The following is a 23,754-nucleotide window of genomic DNA, read 5'->3' as shown; positions in this document are numbered from 1 at the left end:
GTTTAGTTGCGAGTTGAATTAGGCGTCGATCAACATTTCGCCTTCAATTTGGCGCGCTCTTCGTGGCGCGTAACGAAGTTTGCGTTCTGGCGTTGTTAAAATAGCGTTTTCTTCGATTTCCCGCCCTTCGAGTGGCTTCGAGGGGGGCGAAAACCTCGGCGCGCGATAAATTCAATTCGTCTTTGCCGTAAACCGCCGCGCCACACGCTGATTGAATCCGACACGCTTTTCAGCGCGTCGGACGTGAACATAACCTCGATTGGCTTACAATTTTAGGTGTTTTACGATTCTAACGCAGTTTTCCCGCAAACAAAACGCTGAGATTTCCAACAAACAGCTAACAAAGATAAAAATAATTTTATCTTCATGATTATATTTATCACACACGAAAATTGTCAATTTTTTCCCAAATAATTTGGCGCAACATTTTTTTTTTCATTTTGCGTTGACACATTGGAAGATTTATCATATCGCAGGCATATTCGACGCATGGGCATTGATAACAGGCACCAACCCAGGTCATAATGAACTCTATCCCTCGACGTTTCCGCATACGCGAGCGTTTATTTTATAAATTAACCGACAGTGGCAGGAAACTGAAACCGAAACGAAGCGAATGCATAAACCTCGAAAACGCATAAATGGAACTCGTTGCAAGCCAACCGCGGCGCCGAGGGTGAGTTGTGCAAATGGAGGATGTACACACATGTGACTGCGTGACATTTATTTGTGGTCGCTGCGCGCATTCCAATGCGGATAAATTAAATGGAAAATATTTTCCAAATTTAAAACTGCTACAAACCACAAGAGACATCTGACATACCTCCATTTTGTATGAAACCAAAAATAGCGCATATTTTCATATTATTTTGAATAAACTCTATTTGTTTAGTATGTTAATCAAAAGTTCTAAGGTTTCCTAGTCTCCGGAGGCTTGTATTAAGCTCCTTTGCGCCCTTAAATTTGATATCAATTGAAGGGCGTCATTGTAATCAGACGCCGGCTTGAAAATATCACATTGCGTAACTTAACGTCTTTGTTCTCAAGCGGCGGTAGTTTTGTATTTTACTCACCCATATTCGAACCCGGAAGGAGAATGGTTTCGTCGCGTGACCATGACGTCACCGTCACGTGCTCCTTGACAAAAGCCGGAATCACACATGTTAATACCGCTGTATTTCCGGCGAGCACGTGAGTGTGATAGACTTGCACATCGTAATGTTGATTCACAACTGAAAATTTAAAACAAAAAAAATTAAATCATTTTTTGTACGATTTTATTCTTCCATCCTTAATATTGACAGAGGACATGAGTGTTTTGTGCTGCCGGCGAGGAATACGAAGACGCGTGAAGACGTTAAGCGTCAGCGTTTTATAATTCACCCCCGCGGGGATGAAGCATGGTGCGTTGGTGGAGTGTTTGCTAATGCCCGCCGGTGGTGCATTAGCGTCGCGCGTTCAACACTCAACGCGCATTGTCACACTTGCACTACCCCGCTTCTTGTTCTACACCCCGTTACTATCATTCATCGCTCATGAATATTTAAAAATTGCTGTCTGCGACGGCAATGAGTCTGCAAGTCCGTGAAATCGATGCAGTTTTATCTACTAGATAAAAATATTCTATCTGTCGAGTCGAGTAATTGCGCGGTGTGGGGGGTGGTGGTGGTAAAGCTTAATGAAGGGGGTGCTCATTATTTCGCGCCGCTGAGCCGTGCAAATATAATCAGCGGCTACTGTCGATAATCGGCTGAATCGCAGAAAACAACGCCGGAAAAGCGGAAATTTAAATGTAATTCTGACTTCCGGCGAATTTCACCGACTCTAATGAAATGCAATAAATATTTATTCATTTATTTGTGTAAAAACGCGTTAACGAAGCAAAATAATCGGTATTTATTTTTGTTTTAATTTAATTTAATGTAGGCAACACAATATACAATAACAATGGAGTACTATTTCATTTTATTCTCTGTTTCTGCTCGTGTTTTATTTCACTGCATTTCAATGCAAACACGGAATTAGAAACGTCGAATCGAATGAAGTCAAATCGACTTTATCCGCTTGTTTGCCTGCCGCGTTGCAGTCGCACAAGATTGATGAAGTTGTAATGAGGACGGACGCGTCGAACAAACCGACCGGGCCGCCATTGTTTCATTAATATGGATGTAATTTTTTTCCGCTCTCGCGTGCATAAAATTTGCTTATGCAGAAAAATGCAGTCTAGTCATAAATAAAGGTTATGTTGGTGGCGCAGCGCCACGAAACACGCGAAAGATGCAAGACTTGCACGTACATTATTTTAGGGGTAGTTTACACCCCTATCTTATACGAAAGCCAGAGTCAGAAAGATTGGACGCTTAGTCAACACTGTATTTATGCATATTTATGTACATGCAGACCGGCATCAATTGCGCACATTTTTCATCCCTTACGCGCTCATGAGGGTGGAAATAATCGGTGTGTTTGATCTTTCTATCTTTTAACATGTCAACATGGCAACAAATGAGAAAAAACTTCAAAAAGTTTGTTGTAATGATGAAAAACGCAGCGCAGAGGCTAAAATCATCCCTTAAATTATAAGAGCGTGAATATTTGTGCGATTAGTTTCTAATCCAAGCGCGAAATATTTTTGAACTGAATTCGAGTTTACTACTGCTAGTTTGTAACATTGTGGGAGCACCCCAGGGGGTGAATTTAGACGCGTCGCTGTGGTGCTGCCTCAGGGGTGTGTTTGGTAATCGTTTCCGACTATTGCGATCCGCGGCGGGCGGAAAACTAGCCGAATCGAATTTTCGCGACGTTTCATCCCCTGTCGGGGCGTCATGATGAAGGCAATCAGCACATAACCTCAATCAACTCAATCAACTGATATAAATTGTTAAATTTAACCGGAAAAATATTTTTAAAATAAAAAAAAAATAGTTTTAGTTTTAAAATGTAAGGTTATGTTTAGATTAGGGTGGTTTTTGTTTGTGGCGAAACAAAAGCACATTTCGAGGTGAAATTAATAGCGGGTAAATTAAAACCGGCGTGTTTACTCAAAGGGTGCGATGATGCTACTCGTTTCGGCGTCGTTTTATATTTATCCAACCTCTCTACGGACTCGCAGGGGGTGGATGGGGTTGAACACTAGTTGTGTGTGTGTGTTTGTGTGCGGTGTGCACATTGCGCATTACCGACGCCGAGGCCACACAGTCATTCATAATGCGCTCCGGCGAGAGGCAAAAAAATGCGAACGTGTGAATGGAAGCGTGCAGCGCCGCGCATTGCTACCCTGCGCAAACATCCCCCAGGAGTCCGACATTTGAATACACACTTGTGTTTGGTCCGTGTACGGCTGTGGTTGTGAATAGTTCATACTAGTGCATACCATGAATAGAAAGTGTCGAGAATCGCGCTTCTCATCCCCCGCTTTTGCGTCCGACGACCACCCTCTTATTTCACTGCCAACGTTTCAGTACTTGTCCACCGAATGGTGATACTTGTGTGTATATTTTAAAAAATACGCACGCGTCCAAATCATTACGGCCATGTTGCACAAAAGCGCAGGACGAACGACATGGTGAGAAATGCTCGTCGTTGCTACAACTTTGCAATTTGCGGCGAACACAAAACGGACGATCCCACACAACGCACCGGGAGCGTGAAACTCAAAGTCGGAGGATGTCATCTAACAAAGGATTCTATTTCCGGGAATTTCCGGTTTTAACACTCTTTGAATTCTTTGAAACGTTGTAAAAACATCTTATTTTTGAGTGATTTTAAGCTTGCGGTGAGGTTTTTATACACCCAGTGGATGTTTTTTTACACAAAATGCCACCAAAAGGTCAAGGAGGTAATAGTCTACTAGATTCTGCACGGTTTAAGGTTATTTTTTAATTGGAAGGGTGGAAAAATGTTGACACAAAAATTGTTTGCATTTCTAAGAAATTGTTTTTTTTTTCTTTTGAAACGAAAATTTTTAATGTTTTGAAAGATGAAATTAAGTTGCAATACTATTAAAATATAGAGAATTTAATTGTTCATCTAATCAATTAATAAAATAATTAAGTTTATTCTTGCAAAGACTAAAAATTTTAAAATAAAACTTTTTTCGCGATTTTTCAGTTGCCATTTTAATTTTTTTTACATTTTTGACTTTACGCTTCACCCTATATACTAAATTTTAATTTTAATGGTATCAAATAATAAGGGATGAAATTATTTATCATATAAATGAGTAAAACTTATAATTTTCCCCCGCTGAAGACAAAAATAACTCACAACAAAACCTGTTTGCTGCAAATGCTAAATTAACATCTTCCTTTAGCGCATTTTTCCTCCTTTTTGCAACAAAAGGATACGAAATAATCCCCTTTTGAATGCAAGCAGATGCGTCGAAGCGCAGTTTACATGCTCACGTACATGCACCCAGCAATGTCGAACACGTTCCCGCGAGGCGGGCGGCGAGGTGGAGGCGGCACGCGCGCACAGAGGGCGCGCGAAACGCACGCCCTTTCACGGACACATCGGGGTGATAATGCGCTCGCCGCGCTTCATCAACTTTCCGAAGCCATTAGCTAAATTAAACGTCTCTCTGTGAACGCGCTGCTCGCCGGCAGTGGAAATGTGCAGCAGCGCAGGGGTGGTGTATATGCTGCGCGCTTTTCACTTGAACAGATTGCAACACGCGCGTTGTGAAAAATAAAATTAATTCCGCTTAGCTTTGACCCGGTGCAGTACAACGGACACGGACGAACATAACGCATACAAAATATATATATTTATACAGAGTGTTTATTTAAATATTAAGAAAAAATTATATTAATTACCTGCTCGTATTGTAACATCCCTGCTGATGATGGTCCCGGCGAGATTTGACGCTCGACAGCGGTAGACGGTGAAATGCACGTCCTTGCGGTAATCCTCGGCGCGGAACGGCGGGAAGTACAGCGTGCCGTTGCCCAGCGATTGTCTGAAAGCGATTATTGAGGTGTGGCTGGTTGAAAAATGATTTCGCAAACCGGCGATTATTAATCGATTCCATCAAACCACTTCAATTTCACAGTTTCACGCATCCGCCATTTATATCCGATCAAATATAAAAAGAATCACCCACGCTTATCACAAAAACATTTCTCTTCTCTTCTCTTCTCGGGGGCGTAAAATTAATAGCTTAGATCAAATTATCATATATTTAAAAGTAAATGTCTAAATTTTGGTGAATGGGTGTGGGTGTGATTTCAACTTTGATGACCTATTTGTATGATAAAGGTATGACGAGTATCGCTTCATCTGCGTTTGGAGGGGTTAGGGGTTAGCGGATGTTAAAGTGACGTTTACGACCGTAGGGGTGTGTTTTAGAATTTAGAGCGATGGATGATCCGCACACGTCGCACTATGACCGCTTGCAATGTTTACATGTGTCGCAGAGGGTGAGTTTTAAGGGTTGGTAGAGGGATACGGGTTTTGGGACACACACAAACAAGACACGAGTGATAATTACACTCCCGGTGGGAATTACGCCCTTATTGTGTCTATAATCACCTTTATTTTATTTTCAACCCTTAAATTTAAGTAAGGTCCTGGAATATTTTTTTAAAATTTCTAAAAAAAATAACAAAATTTAATTTTCACTAAATATAATTATTGGGGATGTTTTATTATAATAATAATTTTAAAATTATTATTTTAAGTCCGTCCCTGATTGTTTATTGCTGATAATTCATATCTGCGTATGTAGATCATGCAATTTGTGTGCCGGCGCATGTCTAAGCCACAATTGCGTGCTAATGTGTCGACCGAAACGCCATCAACAATGTGCCATGAACATATACGCACCCCAAACCAACCCCTATCGCCCACCCCCATCGCTAATATGATTGATGTGTGAAATTAATTAATTATTAATAAAATAAACGCGTAGAGATATAATTAAGCCAGATGTACGTCACATTTCCGGTTTTCATGTTTCATAATAAATACACGAATTAATTAATTTCGTAACTGCTCAAACTGCGTACAAATAAATTAATTATGTATTTAATTATAGTATTTTTAATATTTAGTCGTAGGGCGGTTTTGTTTTGATTGATTTAATTAAAACTATTAGCTGGTGCGATAATAATATGTTCATGAAACACACCCTTAGGCAAACACACACGCACCCCTAAATATAGGGGTGGGTATTGTGCGATGTGATTCGCTCGGTGGATCGCATGAATGTTAATAACGTCACATTGTCACATTGTCACATGTGATATTCGTCCCCTTGCGCGAGGACTCGCAAGCATCCTTGCTGTCATCCGCAGGATTGAATTTATAACGCGTTATCATCATCGTCAAGATTAATTATTGCTGACTTTGCATCAGTGAACGCAACAAAACAACTAGGTTATGTTTTGACTTGCATAACCTGTCCTATCGTAACCTTTAGATTTGGTTATGTTGAATTTTTTAAAGTTAATTTAGACGTTGTACTTTGAGGTTAAATATCTTAGGTGTTTGAAGGGGTAGAATATTGAGTAAGGTATCATTTGAAAGGTAATTTAATTGGGAATAAATTAATGTTTATAATAATTTAATAAGTTTTATCAGTTTTTATTTATTGGTGTTTTAATAATTTGTTGTAATTTTTCAACAAAAAATTCAACTTTTTTTAAAATTTAAATTTAAGGTTAAATAAAAGTCAAATATGTCGGGAGAATATCTTATCGGGTAGAAAATGAACCAAAGAATGCGATGCAATTTTTGTTTCGATTGTGGGGTGAGTCGGATGACCCCAGTCAACCCTCAAAGTTGAAACACATGTTTTCTGAATTTTCTACTCTATCATAAATACAAGATGAAAATGTAGAACACTGTGTCTCGTTTTCTGTACTACCCCAACATTTCGTGTATTGTGTGCCCATCCTCCCAAAAATAAACCGCGCGTCACGTCACGGGGTTAAGGGGTTTTGCCGGGTAATCGATACCGAATATAGGGTGTACATCCCTGTGACCGAATAAATAATGGATCGACGCGCGCGGCGACTGCATTATGAATGTACGTGTCGCGAACGAAATGGAAACCGGAAAACCGGAATAAGCTTTAACCAGTCAGCTTTGCACTCATACCCCCGCACACAAAGTCGACGCGCGGGAAATTTTGTGAGTTTTGTGTGCTGAATTTAGTTAGATTGATGTTCCGGCTTTGTGCGGTCTCCTCTTTATCATTTTTTGCATGCGGACATTTTGCGTCGCGGGTTGCGGGGGCCCGGATTTGCATGATAGGTTATCATATTCTAAGCCTACACGTCGGATAAGTCACATTTTAGTCTCCTGAGATGATTAAATTGATTTTTGTGGTTGAAATATTTTTTTTTAATTTAGGTTATGTAACATTTTTTGTTGGAAAATTGATTGTTTGGCTAGTTTCGTAAATGATTAGAAGTTAATGCAGCGCAAATAAATTACACTTTGCGATATTAAAAAAGAAACGGCGACTTCCTGCTCCCTGAACACTCATTCCTCGTCCTTTCGTTTGTCGCGCCGAAACGTAAACACTTAAGCGATCTTAAGAAATAACAACTTTACTCTGACGGTAGCAAAAAAAGTACCAACACCGAAGCACACACACACACACACACGCGTTTACATTTTCCACGTTTTTTTTCGTCCGGTGCTTCGGCGTCTGGCCGTACTTTTTATTATTTGAATATACGCCGACACCGGGGTCGTCCTCTTTATCTAATAAAGAAGATAATTTCCACTGGGACGACGACGACGACGACGCGACCGCTGCACGACCGCGACAACGAGGGTGCTTTTTGGTGGCGGCGCGCCGAGAAAATTACTTTTCTTACCGCCGCGCCGCCGTCGCCGAAAAATTTATGGCCGGAAATGAAAAAACATATAAAGGAAATTATCCGGCGCGGCGCACACGCGACGAAAAAACTTAATTGAAACGTACAAATGCGATTTAACGATTACACACGTTGACAATTTTGTCTTGGGGGATGTTTTTGTGTTACGACAACAGGTTGACCCTGTTTAAAACATCAGAAGAGATGTTTTTGAGTGTTTATTTTCAACATCACTTTATTAAATCTTTTTTGACGTGGTTTAAAATATGTATATGAAGAATGACGGTCTAAAATTTAAAAAAAAATTTATTTTTGTGTTTGTTTGATTATTATTTTGACATCAGGAATCATACGACAATTATTTTATAGGATATTGATTTAAGCATTAAATTGCGCGTATAAATATGCAAACATTTGGTTAATTATTTATTTATTAAAACTGTTACAGCCCTCCAAAATTTATATTTTGAAATTTTAATTCTGTTAACTTCAAATCTCTTTATATTTTTATTGATGAATATTTTTACAGAAGTTATTTATTTATTCATTGTAGAATTTATTGTAAATTTTATTGTTGCCTGAATCACAATTTTATCTTTTATAGTTTATGAATAATTAACAAAAAACTTTGACTTATCATGTTTCTTTTTGTTTCAGACCGGTAAATTTCACTTTTGTCATATTTAGACGTCCCACATCATAACCAAACTATTCAGATGACAATTGAGGTTAGTAAATTTATATCTGTCAAGTAACCTATCCTGACCTTCTTTTATCTCTAAATTAGTAAAATAATTAATTGTACGTAAATTGCATGATGCGTTTAACCGCACCGGGGAAATTTAATCTCGCGCTAGATAATAATCATCACAATGACATCTATTATCGTGCGTAATTCGATATTCGGGGGCAGCGCGCACCCCTAATCAATTACATTAATAATGAAATACAGCGTATTATCCACCGGCGCGCATCGATAATTATTAAAATATCAGTGTCACACACACAAATCCACCCGCCCACTCTCAACCCTTGCAACCCTAATTTCGTGCATATACTCGAAATATTCATTATACCCTGATTAAGTTATATACGGAATTTAAGTGCATATTTAATGACCAAACCTCGCTGTAGGTTGATGATGCGAAGTTGGGATTGTCGAATGTGAACGCGGCATAATTTAAATTCATCCCATTTATAAAAGCGTCCGCGCTCGCGAATTTATTGATTAGATGTCCATGCATCCCCTGCTCACCACCCCCGCGGCCATCACATACGAGGAGGTTTGCTGCGGTGTGGGTGGTTTACAGATGAACACTGTAGGGTAGGTTTATTTCGGACGGTGCGACCCAATTCCATCTCGTTTCGTGAATTCCGCTACACACCCTCTCATGAGAGGGGGTGGAGGGGTTGCAAAATGAATGGATAGGTGAAAATGTGCAGCGGGTAGTTTTGCACAAAGCGAAAACTTTTCACAATTAAATGTTCATTTTCATTTAATTTCAAATTTCATCTAACGAAACTAATTCTGCAAGTTTTTTTTTTAATATTTTCGAGACAAATTTTTATGTAATATGTTATAAATTTTTATTTTTAAAAGTTAATTAAACACTGGTAGCTCGTTAGTTTCCGATATCTCTTGTTAAGATCGTCTTACGCGAAGAAAACGTGAGTCCTTCCCAATTACAAGAGTATACAGAGTGTTATCGCAAGTTACACCCTCGTCGTTAGTGTCGCGACGTCGAAAATGTGACTCTTTCTTGAATTAGTCTGCCGGTGCGACCCGAGGCCGGAAAAGCGGAAAGCACGCGCGCGCCCGCCAAAGACGAAAATAGACGCTCCGCGGGGAATTCATAATGTTTTCCTAATCGAACGCGAGCAGCCGTACGTAATGGCAGGAAGTCCTTCGCACGTGACCGGATCAACGTGCATCACCGTCGTACTTACATACAGTGTGGAATTTCATACGAGTCGTGGGGAAAAATTACCTCAGTCCCGGTACGGCCGTCACCGTCTGTCCATCCTGTAGCAGCCAGTCGACTTGGGGGGCGGGCGCGCCGTGCGCCGAGCAGGACACCTGCGAGCCGGTGGTGTTCGAGAAGGTGAGCTGCGATGGCGGCTCCTGCAGGAATACCGGCCCGTGGTTCTGCCCGCCGACTACTGCGAAAATGCGGAAAACAGGAAAACGTGATCAAACTTTGCTAACACCAGCACCAAGGAAAATAAGTTGATATTTTTAAACATAAAATTCTATGATATTAGAGGAGTAATGGTAACGATTGCGTTGGTATATGGAGTTTTCCGGAAGTGAGCGCAACTAATGAAAGACACTAAGCCGGCGCTTTCCCACATATTTGATCGTTAGCGTCGCGAAATGCGGAAAACTGCGGGGACGTGTTTGTGTCGCACCGTGGAGATAAAGTTGCAATGTTCATCACGTGTATATGTGGGTGGTGCGGGCTGCATCAGAGTCTCTCCTCGCGCCCTAATCGGATTTATCAAAGTACTTCATTATGTCGTGCAGCAGACCATAGTGCAGACCAATGAGGACAGCGTGTCCTTTGAGAATATTTTATGTTTCCATGCTAAATATTCTGAATAATTTGTTTTAAAGTATGCGTTGTGTAAATTTGGTTGCCTATCGATTTTCTTCATTTTATCGCTATCGGGAAAAAAAACGAAATTCGTTTTATTCAATCCATCCCTTGACTTTAACGCTTCCAAACCCCGCTGGGAAAATAGACAAATTTTATTATCCGCTCTAAACCGGGGGCGCTCTCGAACGAACGCCTCGGCGCGAATACGTTAACCCTAACATTTTCGTCACTTCCGCTTCCGGTTGCCATGCGCCATGCCCCAATCGCGTATATGACTTTCTAATGCTGACCGAACATGTATCAACTCAACGGGCGCTCGCGCTCGACGCTGACGACGAAAAGATATGAAACGTGAATTATGGATGCAAACAAGATGCTTAAAAAATTCTATGCATTTTAAAACCCAGCCACCCCCGACGCTCGCAACCAACACTCACACCCACACACACAGCGCCGAGACTAATATTTTTGTCAGCAAAACTTTTCCGGGCGACGCGACGCGGAAATTTTCGTTATTAAAAATGCGAACGAGTGACACATGGAAATTGAGACAGCGCAACGCCTTCGGGGGCGAAAACATCCCCCGGACTTTGAGAATGGATTATAAACAATTCGCAAGTTATTCCCAAACGAATATATTACGAACTTATTGGTGGGAAACTTGCGCGCGAAACTTTGCGGCACTTTCATCCCTTATTCTTGTGGGGTTGGGTTTTTGAAGAGTGATATTGTCGATCAGATGCGCAGTCACTCAATATGCGCAAGTGTGTGGAGAGAGGTTAAACGCCGATATCTTGCAACGCCATCTATCCCTCTACTTATCGAGTCAACACCTAAAGACACTTTAAAACTTTTTAAAATTAGATAAAACTTTTATCTACCAACTTTTACACAGAGGCAACTTTTTGGCATCTAGGATGACCTAGGTTATATTAGGTTATGTTTGGGTATTTTTTCGATCCTTTTATCATATTTATGCGTTTATTATGCAATTTCGTTTAATATACGTGCGACGTGGCTGCGTGACTTTATAAAAGGGTTATAAATAATTTATAAACTTGAAATTGCGGTGTCAACCCTTGGTCGCATGAAAAAAGTGTCGAAAAAAAAAATTACCAATAAATAGAAAGCAGTTATGAGCCGAGATGAGAAGCAGTAATTTTCGAAGCATTCCAAAGTGCGGTCAGGATGCGGTTGTGGCCAGAATATGCTCGCAGTTTCCGGTGCGTGATATTGGAAGATGAATGGACGCGCGCCGCTGAATTATCGTGCATTATCAGCGCCGCACTGATAACGTGCGCGCCGAGCGTGGCCGACCACGAGCAGTCGCATTCTCGCATCGTACTACAGTTGCACCGCAAGAGCAGCAGGAGTGTGAGCAATGTGAGGTGTGAGTAGTAGTATTACTACCTAGAGATACGGGGGAGTACGAAGTGGTTGTTGGCTGTATGGGGTGTGCATCCGATTGTGCGATGTGCGATGTGCAACAACCGGTCCATCCGTCGCGCAACCGGCGAGATGGTTGCGTCCCGGATGATGAGCAGATATATTCATGAGTGCATTGTGCATCCAACTTTACATTGTGGTCACGGCGAAGATATATGTTTTACTAACAAAGAATTTCATCATTTTTACAAAATATCCGAAATTGGTTGTTTTAAAAGGTTTAAACCATGATTTCCGGGTTAAATCAGGATGTTATTTCACGTCCAGAATATTATTGTTTTCATATAACCTGTTTCTGCATCAATAACAATTTTGCAAGGTGATATATATGATCCGCTGCCAAATATTACGAATGTGGGTCCTTGTGTAAGCAATTCGGAGTTTTTCCCCCCGGTGTCTGGTGTCTGGTTGCGCTTCGCACATCCGAATTTCAGATTTCACCTCCGAATCTGTTTACACTCTCCACTTCAACTCGTATTCGTACATTTGGTCCAGATACACACCTCAATATCGACGATTCGAATCAATACCCGCCACACGTTTCGTGCAGAATCGGCGCACAAATATCACCGACCTACGAAGCTCGCCGGCGCGCGCTCTCGTCCACTCGACGTTTACCTTTGACGATTCACGTGAAATACATATTACCGTTTGATCCCGACTAATGAATTCCAAACCGAGCCTGATTGAATTGTGACCGCAGAAACAACGAGCGGAAGCTGCCGAGGAGCAAGAGTAAAAGCCACCCATCTCAACGCGGTGGTGGTGGTAAGAGGAGCGCTGGAAGTGATCGATTTCGATGGAGAGCAGTTCGAGGGGACCAAGAGGAGGTCAATCCGCGTTATCCTTTGAGGTCCAAAGTCTATGTTATCGTTCTTTCAACATACTCTGCTTTTTACTTTGGTCGTAATCATTTATTTTTTGTATTGTGGGATAACCAACATCTGAATCTTGATTCTTCATCTTCTATAGTCCTTTGCGATATTTATCTAAGCTTTGAAAAATACGCATTGTGAAGATCTTTCTTTCATCTTATCAGATTGATATAGCTTAAAATATTAGTCTTTACTTTTGATTGATTTCCACCTCCAATATAAATGGGTCACATTTAAGACCTTCTAACCTTCCCCCCATGTTGATGATGAGTTGAGCCTGCCCCCGGTTCGCCAGTCATCAGTTTATAATCGGCTTACATATTCCACGGTTGCCAGCCTGATGATACCTAGGACAGATTAAAAAAAGAGAAAAAAATCTCTGTATGCTGCTGATACCCTGATAGGTACTAGGCAACTACAACCCTCCTCTTTGCATCGCGCGCTTCTACTTGAACGCGTAATACCGCATCATAATCTCGTTGCAAAACGACGCAATTCTTTTGCTAGCCTTGTAACCTAGCAGCCAGGCGCTGAGAAATTATTGCCGTGCGAGCTTTCAGCTTTCCTCGCCCAGCGGGAAGAGCGGAAGAGGAATGTGCACACATTAAGAATTGTATATCTTGCTGTTTGCACCACGCCGCTGTTTTTCTTCGTAAAGCAACCCATTTTGACAATTAACTTTTATTTCCTTCGGATGATAGTTAATTGGAGCTTTTAGTAGCAGAACACTCAAGCAAAATAAAAAGAAATACAACGTTTTATGGAGCACAATGAATAATTTAGAATCAAGAGTGTCATAAATCATTCGATTCAAGTGGCGTGGTATGAGTTAACCTCAATAATTATAATCCCACATCCTGGGGTTTCTCCGAAAAACGAAAAAAGCTTCTATATACTATGATGATCATTAATCTTTCCTGTTGTTCGGACGTGTTTTCTTTTATTTGTGTTTTTATTTTTGCAACGTGTACCTTGTGATTGTTCTTCCATTATTTATGATTTTTTATTTTTTGTATATCGGAGCTTTTTGATTACACGCCGCTGAAAGCAATTGCGTAGCCATTATTTGCAGTTTCTACTTGTTCTACCTTGTTTCCAATTTATTCGCCATCTGAAAGTGGAAAACTGTAACATTTATTTTCGACGAGGAGGATCGATGTCGGTGTGCCGGCGATTGAGTATTAAATGCCGACGTCAATTTCATCCCCCACGTGCTCGTACGTGCGCGGCGGGTACGTGCCGCGGGTCAATCCGACCAAAACGACTATATTTCGAATTCCGGCCGGCATCTTCCTCTCCTTAAGCTCGAGTCTGGTCGGAACGTCTTCTCTCGAGTTGTAAGCATTCAAAGCTTTTCCACTCATCCGGGGGCATAGACGGATGGTGGACGAATGGATCCGCGAGTGTTTATCAGTGTAAGTACCTACTTCGGGACGATCATTCCCACCACCAACATCCAAATCTACCTGCTATTGATGTATTGGTGGAAATGGAAGCACCAGGGGAGCTTTTGATGTTGTGCTTGTCGATGTTGGTGATGTGCATATTTCATCATTTGAATGCTGGAAGCAGGTCATGAATCGGCCCGAAAAATTTGCTCACAGATTAAAATACAAAGTGTTACAGAAAACAGCTTTAAATTAAAATCGCAAATATTTGATTTTAATGTATGTAGTTCTAGTATGTACTTGGAATTGGTTTAAAATCTGTTTGGTTCTACCTCCACTCTACTTGTAAGCGGAAGCGAAAATGATGTTTGCAGGCAGCACACACTATCGGCGTGTAAATTTCATATTAACATGTTTAATCCAGTGTGACCGCGCTCGCGCTCACCCCCGGACTCACCTAACCGGATTACATCCCATCATGCAAATTAGTGAGTGATGAGTTTCCCAGGAGTTAGCTCGACTCCTAGTGTCATGATGCAATGTGACTATCAACAACAATCGTTGAAATATTTTTGACTTTCTACATCTTCAAGTCATCGAATATGCATGACTGTTTGTGAGTTGGTATCGCATTGCATCGGAGACAAAGATTCGAAGGGGAATAAACCGCCCCCAGATGGGTCGTTTGGACGCTGTGTCACTTTGCTCGGCTCAATTTCGAAAACGATCCGAGGTGTCTCGACCGAAGCGTCCGAGGCTTCTGTTTCAGTTGCTGCTTCATGTGTGTGTGTATTTGGAGGAATCTAGCTGGTGTCGAGTGACAGCTCAATATTTTATTCATGACGTTGTCGTCGGTTTCCATCAATATTCCATATACCGAGCAAGTCCACAATAAACAAAGGAAAAGTGCCGCGAATGTTAGCAGTGCGAAAAATTGTCGAAAACTTTCTAAATTTAGCAGAGTTGACGTTTGAGGTTATGTTAGATGAGCCATCCGGCTAACTCACCTAAAACAGCGGCGAGCAGACCGAAGACGGAACAAAGCAGCGCCGCAACATCCATTTATCCGACGTGCTCACTTTAACATCCCCCGCAGGGGGTTGGCGGACACCTGCAACGCAAAGAAAAATTATTTCTTACTTTCAACCACTAACAAAAAATATATAAACCTATCTTTTAAAAAGAATATAATATATAAATTTATAAATTCGACATGTTTCATCCCTTGAAGTAAAATAGTAAAAAAGGGTTGTTAGTACAAAAGAATAAGGAAACCGCTGAGTTTCGTATCCGTATCGAAATTGGTATTATGAATTTCGAATAGAGAGAAAAAGAAAGGTTTCCTTCTTCTTTTTGATCCGGTTGTGCAGGGGTTGGTTATTTCCTTTTCGGTCTCGCATCCCCGGCTAGGTGAGTGATTTATAGGCGGCGGCGATCAATGTGTGGCTGGTAAGCAATTCCGCCTCGGACGGAATAACGAAGTAACGAACGAATAGAAATAGAACAGTGGATCACATCAACCCGCTCGAACCAAGTCCAATTCGCAAGAAAGCAAAGAGTAGACGCTGAATGCGAGAAATGGTGGCTAAGGGTGAAGGCGTGTTTGTGGCTACGACAACCGCTCGGTTGATGAAATAAAGAGTGGGAGGTGGTTTTCCATGTTTAGATAAATACATCAGCACCGTTCTATTTTTGATTTCTTTTTGCACTCGAATATTTTTGGTTCTATTGCATCGATTGAGGTTATGTCGGGTCGTGCGGGATTGACCGCGATCCGGATTTTAGCGATGATAACCGCGAACTGTATACTGTGTTTGTGTGGATTAACGCTCCTGTTGGCACTATCATCCCCCTAGTGCGCTGCGGTCGGTATTACGCTCTCGGTGTTGATGATGGCAAGCGCTGCGCTCGTAACGAGGGCGGTTAAGAGAAACGCTTGCCAGACGAACCCCCTCTAAACTTAAATCCACCCCCGCGCTCTTTATGAGTTTGCAGCCAACATAACCTCAAATCAGATAATTCCACTGTTTTAATGCTAGCACGGACCTGCGCTTCTCATTGCGTATTCCATTTCCATCTAAAATGCCATTTTCATTACGCGATAACGCGCTTCATTCTGCATGACGGTCATTCTCTCATCCATTTAGACTCGCATGTGTGAAAATAACCTGTTTTTTATTCGACTGTTGAGTGCATATTTGGTAAGAGTAGCTGAAAAGTGCGCGACACTTATTTAAATGTGTGTAAATTTAAAACATCCAATTTGGTTATGTGCTATTTACTATAGGCAACCACACATGCAATAAACAAATAGCATAGATGAAACAATAAGTCTTTTCTTTTACACAACTCGCTGGTGGGTTTCCCTCTTGGGGATAGTGAGCGACGTACACTTGTAATTTTCCTGAAACGCATCGTGTTTATTTATTTATACGCTCTGTAATCATCCGTCTTCTTTACTTTTCATTTGTTTCACAAACAAATATAGAAAATTAGTTTCTTTCTTTTATTTTCAATTTTCGTTGGAGTGTGTGTGAAAATTCAAATTAATTCGTTTTTGTTTGAATTCGTGCAAACTTCGAACTCCATTTGCTTCCATTTCTGGCAGGCGGTTAATGCCGCCGCCGCCACCGCCGAGTGGATGTTGTCATAGTTGCAAATTCGCCACGTTCGCCGTGGTGCTCTCACGAAATCGATACGCTCATCTCGCGGAGTGCCGTCGAATCTATTTCATTACGGATCAAGTGCATGTATACACTCCGATATACCGGAAAAACCGTTAATTCTACTCCGGTCTCAAAACATTTCTTTGTTGGTAAAAATTTAAATCGGTTCGATACGCAATCATCGTAAATATCAATTAAATTTTTTATTAATAAAAAAACTGCATAAAAACTTATAATTTGTAGAATTTAAAAGTGTAATTACTTTCTGCGCTAGCCTGTAGGTGGCGTGATGGTAGCCGAAGTTGTTACACTACTCGACGCCACACTCTACGTTTTACACGCTCTGCCCGTCTATTATAGATGGAAACGCATTCTGATTTCATCTGCCTCAACCCCCCGAATCCTTGGGAGGGTTTGATTTGGGGCGCTGGATACTTCCGTTCTCCCATTGACTCGCGTCGATCCAATCAGCGTTGCAATTATATTCAATTATTGAATCAATCAAGTTGGCACACACTGCGGAGCCGCCGCCGCGCGTTCGCACTCCGATCCGAGCTAATAAATCTTTATTCATCTCGGAAGGAAAGTGCACTAACAGCTTCTAACAGCACACTACCTCGGGAAAGTTTTCCGGCAAGCGCGCGGTAGTCGAGTTGAAGTTGAAGTTAAACGCTCGCACGTATTGAAACTATCTTTCGTCAACACTGAACGCACACTTAATACTCCGACTTGCAGAATCGACATTTGATACATTTGCTAACGTTGCAAGGTTGAAAGTTTTATTACTGAATGTCTTTAGAGATGGGGTTAGTGATCTGGGGTGAAAAGTTTATCATATCGTATGTTGAGAGAAAAGGGAGGAAACTCGTGTCAGAAACTGTTTTGCATGCACTTTGATCAGTTTTAATCGAAGCTGTCATAATTCAGGTGGAAAAGGTCTCTTCTCATTAAAACTTGTAGCTGCATATTTCTGAGAGAAAAAAACTGAGAATTTTGCTTGGAAAAAAGTGTTTTATTGTGAATTATTGAACCTTTATCAATTTAATCTTTTGGTATAGAAACATCTATTTCTATTAACTACCTATCGAAAATTATTAGACCGGGTAATAAAATGTTACTACATAAATCCTTGACATAGCAATAAAATAAAAGAAACACCACATTGCATGATCATATATCTCAATTTGTAATTGTGAGGACTCGAAAGCAACAAATCTTGCTTGTCCGCTCAGGCCCTGAACGCTTTCGCACATCTTACATCTCACATCTAACGTGTGGGACATAAAAAACGTATCTATAGATTCTCTTATTATATCGATCTCCACCCGCCAGCAATTCATCTCCCCGTTGTGTCGTACACAGTTTTGTGTGCCGTGAAATTGTGCGGAACATCTGCGCACAATTCACCTTCGAGACGCTACAAAGCTTCGACGTCGGAGAACGTGTGTTCCAGCTTGCTACGAACATCGGGTAGCTGTCCTCCACCATTGGTGTTTTGTGTGCGCTCGGTGTGTGGCCTACACACAAGTGTGCGCGTCGGTGGCGTACAATGGTCTCGTTAGTAATTGACTTCGCAACCCCGGCGCTCGGGCAGCTTTCAATGGCGACGTTAATGAGGCGCAAGCACTTGATTTTTTTCCCATTCATGCGATATCAGGATATCAGTATTTTTTCGCAGCGGCAGTCGGGTATTCATGCGGAGGGAGAAAATTATACCCACTTATGACAACTCGTCAACGAGGCGATGTAATGAACCGTCTTTCAAATGACGAGATAACGAAATAAAGTTGTTTTAAGAGGAATCTTAATGAGATATGCGTTCCTGCAACCTTGTGTTAATTGGGTAGTATAATTTAAAATTATGTAATTTTCTAATTTTCATTTTTGCAAAAGTATAAAGTTCCTTAGTGTATTTTTTCTTTCAAAGTTTTGCGAAACTTCAAAACCCCCGAAAAGTTTGATCAACTTTTTGCTTAACTTTGTTTTGTTTCTTTTCTCCTCACATCCGCCATTGTTGTGAGAGGTTTTGAGGTTAGGTGGGAGAAGTATACAATTGAATTCTTTATAACGCATTAACTCCGAGAATGTTTGATATAATAGAAAATCAATTTCCGTTTCCCTATTTTTCCGCGCACTAGCACGTTCCTTCGCTGGCAGTTGGGATCTTTTCAGTTCCCCGTCCATCGGCATCGAATCTTAGGCTTGAGAAGCTTTTCGCCGCGACGTCGTCCTGCATTGCTTCGCGTTTGTTGAGCCGGGGGGGATGGGGAGCATTCTCATTCACGTGCTCATTCGTATTCTCGGGTTTTGAACCTCAGACTAGCTTAGCGGGAGCGCTACCTCTATCCTGCACCTCTCCACCTTCCGGATTCTCATTCGCCAATTCGCATTCGAATCCCCGCGTGATGCTGATGCAATGCCGGTAGTAAAAGACGCGGACGTGAAAGCGTTCTCGGTGTACAACGCGAAGCGGCGAAAAGGACCGCCGGCATATTTATTTATCCTTTTCCGCTTTTCCGGCGTGCCGCGTCGTGCCGCCGCATTCGAAGCTCTCGGCTAGATTACTTCGCATTATCCTATGCCGTGCTCAGCTATGCGCTTCCATAAAGTAATTGATTTAATTATCCGCGTCCATTTTACGTGCACTAGTGCGCCATCTACCGCACTGTTTTGTAATTGCGTTTCGAACTATTAAAAATTAACTTTTGCTTAAAATTTTCCACTAACTCTCCAAGTTTTAAATTCAATTATTCAAAGAGATTCTTTTATCACATTCTAATTTAAAAAAAATTATTAAAATGCTATTAATATCTTGAAAATTAAAATAAATTTATTTTTGTTTCAGATCTACGGCATTTACGGAGATATTGCAGACCTGGGTAAACGTATTTCTTGCCTATTACTACCTATTACTTCCTTCACCAAATGAACTAAACATTTTGACTTTATTTGCGGTTTTGATTTCAATTGTTTGATAAAAATTAAACCGCTTTCAAATCTGAATGCCGAATATCGTCGAGTACTGCGTGAAGTGTATAATTGTGCGCTTTGCAGCCGCATAACACCACGGTACAGTGCTTTTAATAAGCCGGGCACGACTGGCGGGCGTCGCGACGTCGCTGACGACGCCGTGCAGGGCTTTATAAACTTTGCGCGCGTCGCGCATTCGAACGCACTTAAACGGCAATTATCGCATTGTTCCGCTCCGGCGCGACCGCACAATTATCTCTAATGCTCCCAATTTCGCGCGGCTGGAAATTTATTATCTACGATTTCGCTCATATTCGTCTCTCTTGATTCACTCGGTACACTTAACTTCACGATTCATTCGCCAATCATCAAGCAAAACATCAATTGATTATAATGTTTATTGGGCTGTATAATTTCGTGCGTTGCAGAATGAGATTAAATAGTTTTATTTTCTTTTATTGGAGCGGGTGAAAAATTGTGGCAATGCCGGAAAATAAGAAAATGCGTTGGACAAATCGAGGTCGGTGCATTCAGACGTGAGCGCGCTTCGGTTGTAATGAATAGAAAACTCTATAAACTAATTACCATCAGTTATTTGATCGATGGAGAGCCTCGGCGCAACAACGCGAATCCTATTAGACGAGCGCCGGCCGACGTTGATTGATGCACTTACATTATTTACTTGCGCGGCGCCTCCGCTACCGAAGGATTTGGCGAACAACGAGCGCTCGAAAAAAAAACGACAACTCTGGGAAGAAATTTTAAGCATCAATAAATGGTTTGTACCGTACGAGCGTAACAACGGCAGGGCGGGCGGATGAGGTTTTACTTAACACGTTTGCGTAGCATTTAATCTTTTAAGCACTCGTTTTAATTAATTTTCGAGGGCGAAATCTAACGTTACAAAAAATAAGCCGGAAATGGGTTTAGTTGGTTTAACTTTTTTTACAATGCGCGGGAGGTTTTTTGCCGAATCGTAGAATTTATATTAAATTGTAGATAATTGTTTATTTCCTCGTAGATAAAAGTGTTTTTGCGAAAAGTTGAAAAAAGTTTTAGTTTGTTATTCAAGTTTCAGATTTTTTTTGCTCTTTTTTGTGAACGCATACTTTTAAAACACAAACGTTCTTTTTTTTACTATTTCGAAGTCACAACAATAGAAATGTATTTTACTACTGCCATTTAGAAATTTTCTGATGTAGATATTAGCGTAGCAGCAATAATTTAACGTATAATTTTTGCGTTTAAGTTTATTAAGAGAAAAGCGTAGTTGTAAATTACATTTTTTGATGAACATTCCTGAGAAATTCAATTCGAAGCGCAGTATTCGGTATTCGGAATATTAGAAGCGAAATGAAATAAACGGCTCGGACTTGAAGCTCTTCAACAGAGTCAAGTCAACATTCCTTCTATCGCTCGAAGCGCTTAACATCATGAATATTAATTTTTTCTATCGTCTTTGCCAAGCACCCTCGCACGCCGGCATTCACTCCATCTCTGAAAACTAATAATAACTTGGTGGAAATGGTAACAAGCTTATAAATCCTTACAAAATAACCCCGAGATTTAAAAGCCTATAAATTCTGCATAATTTTTACTCTAATCTATAAATAATAGTTGTGCTTACTGATGAGATAATCTAAGCTTATGCATGTTGAGCTAAATCTGTTATAAATGAACACGTTCGGACGTGCAGATGAACATTAATAATGTCTAGCGACTAGGAAATTGACCGCGTTGCATGACCTGACGAAAATTCTCTCGGCGCGCTGGCAAAAAAGAAGCAAAGCTAACGCTGAAAGCGCTAGAATCAGTCACGCCGTGCACGCATCCCTCCAGCAGCAGCAAAAAGCCGGAATAACTGAATAACGTTTTGCCGGCAATGTTGATGCGCTCGCATGGTGAGACATCATTTATAAACGTCTAGTCAACATTTACATTTCAACAATTTCACCGCGAGCAAAACCCAAACGTTGGGCATTTTTCATTATCTTCTCGCACAACGTACCCAAACACCCCACCCATCGTCCATCTTCAGAACTGTTTCCGATTACACTGCACACACAAAAAATGGCGCAGTGTTGCTGCTGCGAGCTTGAGTGGAAACAAACCTTTCTGATTGTTCGCGATCGCACAAAGTGTGAAAGTTTCGTCGACTTTTCGAAATTCGGCGAAACGTTGAATTGTATCGCGTTCAGTAAACAGCCAGGCAATAAGTTTCCCGGCCCTGTCTGCAAACAACAAACAAACGTCGGCGGCGACGGCTGGTTGTTCGCAAGGTGTGAAAAATGGAAAGAGTTATTTCCAATTTCAGCGCGTGTCATCGCCCCCTTTATCACCGGCGCGCGGCGTCGCACGCGATCGAGCGCATGCAGATATTGAATTGACAAGCGCGTTGAGGAAAATGTAATAATAAGACGCCGGGCGAAGCGCGCAAAACTTACGTGGTAACACTTGTTGAATGTGAGTTCCGAGAAACGGAACGACAACGAGAGGAAGTAAGGTGTGCGTGTATGTGTGTGTGGAAAGTGCTTATAGAACATCAGAACATGCATATGCTTCCACCTTGCTTCTTGCTAGATTCCACATTCTGCATTCTACAACATTCTGTTGCACACGAATAATACCCTAGCGTGGCTGTAAAGTGGATTGAGTCGGTAGCAGATGTCGAGGCTCGTGATAGATCAAGTGTGCGATCGTCATAATAATGCGAGCGTGCACTAAAGCGGTAAAAATGCGCGCATAAAATTGTTACATCGCATATAGCGCAAAATTGAAAAGATACATAGATATAGATATAACGATAACGTTCAATTTTACTAACTTTCTTTATTTACTTTCTACAAATTTTTATCAATTTTACTGTATGTTGTGCTTTTTTCAGACCCATATCGACAACATTGCAATAAGGAACAATTTATGTTTTTGATGTCTTTGATTATTATAGAATAAACTGAATAGTTACTGAAAAATATATGTGTAATTTTTTACCTTTTTCTTCGTTTTCAGGTTTCATATTTAAGTCAAAATATTAATTCACCTCATTAGGCTTAACGTTATAGCATACTTTCAAATTCCCTTATATAAAGGGAATATATTTGACAAACTTTTGGGATCAAACCTTTGGGATATGATCCAAAATGCCCTTCAATATTTGCTATTTTAAAAAAAATGCCCTTTTTGTGTTTTCTGGTCCGCTATCTTTTTAATTTTCGACCCGAAATTGAACGCGAACAATTCAAATTATGTCGAAATACCCTCGAAATATAATTTGTGGGATATAACAATTTTTCCATTAGTTTTCGACCCGAAATTAAACGCGAGCACACACTCACACACACACTGCATATGTGAACCAGCGCATGTGTGTGTGTGCCAGTTCAATTTCGGGTCGAAAACTAATGGTAAAATTGGTTGGTGTTATCCGGATCCCAGAAAGTTGAGGAGGCTGAAAATTTTCGAGGGTATTTCGACAAAATTTGAATTGTTCGCGTTCAATTTCGGGTCGAAAATATCAAAAACTAGCGGAAAGAAACACAAAAAGAGCATATTCTGGGCGAACGGGATGTCGTAGAGCAACCATTCTCTCACCAAATTAAAAGTATTAAAATTCTGCATAATATACGTATATAACTTGTAGGATTAACCTTCGGGAAACCCATATAAATGCCCTTTTTGTTTTTAAAATTGGTACATTTTTGTGGTTTTTTGCATTTTCTGGGCGAACGGGATGTCGTAGAGCAACCATTCTCTCACCAAATTAAAGGTATTAAAATTCTGCATAATATACGTATATAACTTGTAGGATTAACCTTCGGGAAACCCATATAAATGCCATTATTGTTCTTAAAGTTGGAAAGTTTTTGTGTTTTTTTGCATTTTCTGGGCGAACGGGACGTCGCAGAGCAACCATTCTCTCACCAAATTAAAGGTATTAAAATTCTGCATAATATACGTATATAACTTGTAGGATTAACCTTCGGGAA

At 40.9% G+C, this 23,754-nt stretch overlaps 1 protein-coding gene and 1 long non-coding RNA gene across 2 annotated transcripts in view; one reads left to right on the top strand and one right to left on the bottom strand.

Annotated features, from left to right (window-relative positions):
- Positions 1 to 22,740, top strand: part of LOC135797798 (uncharacterized) — an 81,579-nt gene extending 58,839 nt beyond the window's left edge. Inside the window, exons 5-7 of the long non-coding RNA XR_010549629.1 lie at positions 8,484 to 8,554; positions 19,644 to 19,677; positions 22,653 to 22,740. This is a non-coding gene — a long non-coding RNA (uncharacterized lncRNA). The remainder of the gene's footprint in view (positions 1 to 8,483; positions 8,555 to 19,643; positions 19,678 to 22,652) is intronic.
- LOC135797793 (cell adhesion molecule Dscam1-like) overlaps positions 1 to 23,754 on the bottom strand; it is a 48,834-nt gene that overhangs the window by 15,915 nt on the left and 9,165 nt on the right. Inside the window, exons 2-5 of the mRNA XM_065310314.1 lie at positions 15,140 to 15,243; positions 9,815 to 9,986; positions 4,815 to 4,957; positions 1,074 to 1,232 (exon numbers count right to left, since the gene is read on the bottom strand). Coding sequence (XP_065166386.1) covers positions 1,074 to 1,232; positions 4,815 to 4,957; positions 9,815 to 9,986; positions 15,140 to 15,194 — 529 coding nt within the window. The 5' untranslated portion in view covers positions 15,195 to 15,243. The remainder of the gene's footprint in view (positions 1 to 1,073; positions 1,233 to 4,814; positions 4,958 to 9,814; positions 9,987 to 15,139; positions 15,244 to 23,754) is intronic.

The sequence above is a fragment of the Atheta coriaria genome, unplaced genomic scaffold (genome assembly GCF_025399875.1).
Source record: "Atheta coriaria isolate IRGN ID8LTWV9N9 unplaced genomic scaffold, Caltech_Dcor_3.1 hic_scaffold_8_pilon, whole genome shotgun sequence".
Classification (NCBI taxonomy): Eukaryota; Metazoa; Arthropoda; class Insecta; order Coleoptera; family Staphylinidae; genus Dalotia; species Dalotia coriaria.
Note: the sequence above shows the minus strand (reverse complement) of the source record. Positions and strands in the feature narration are given on the sequence as shown.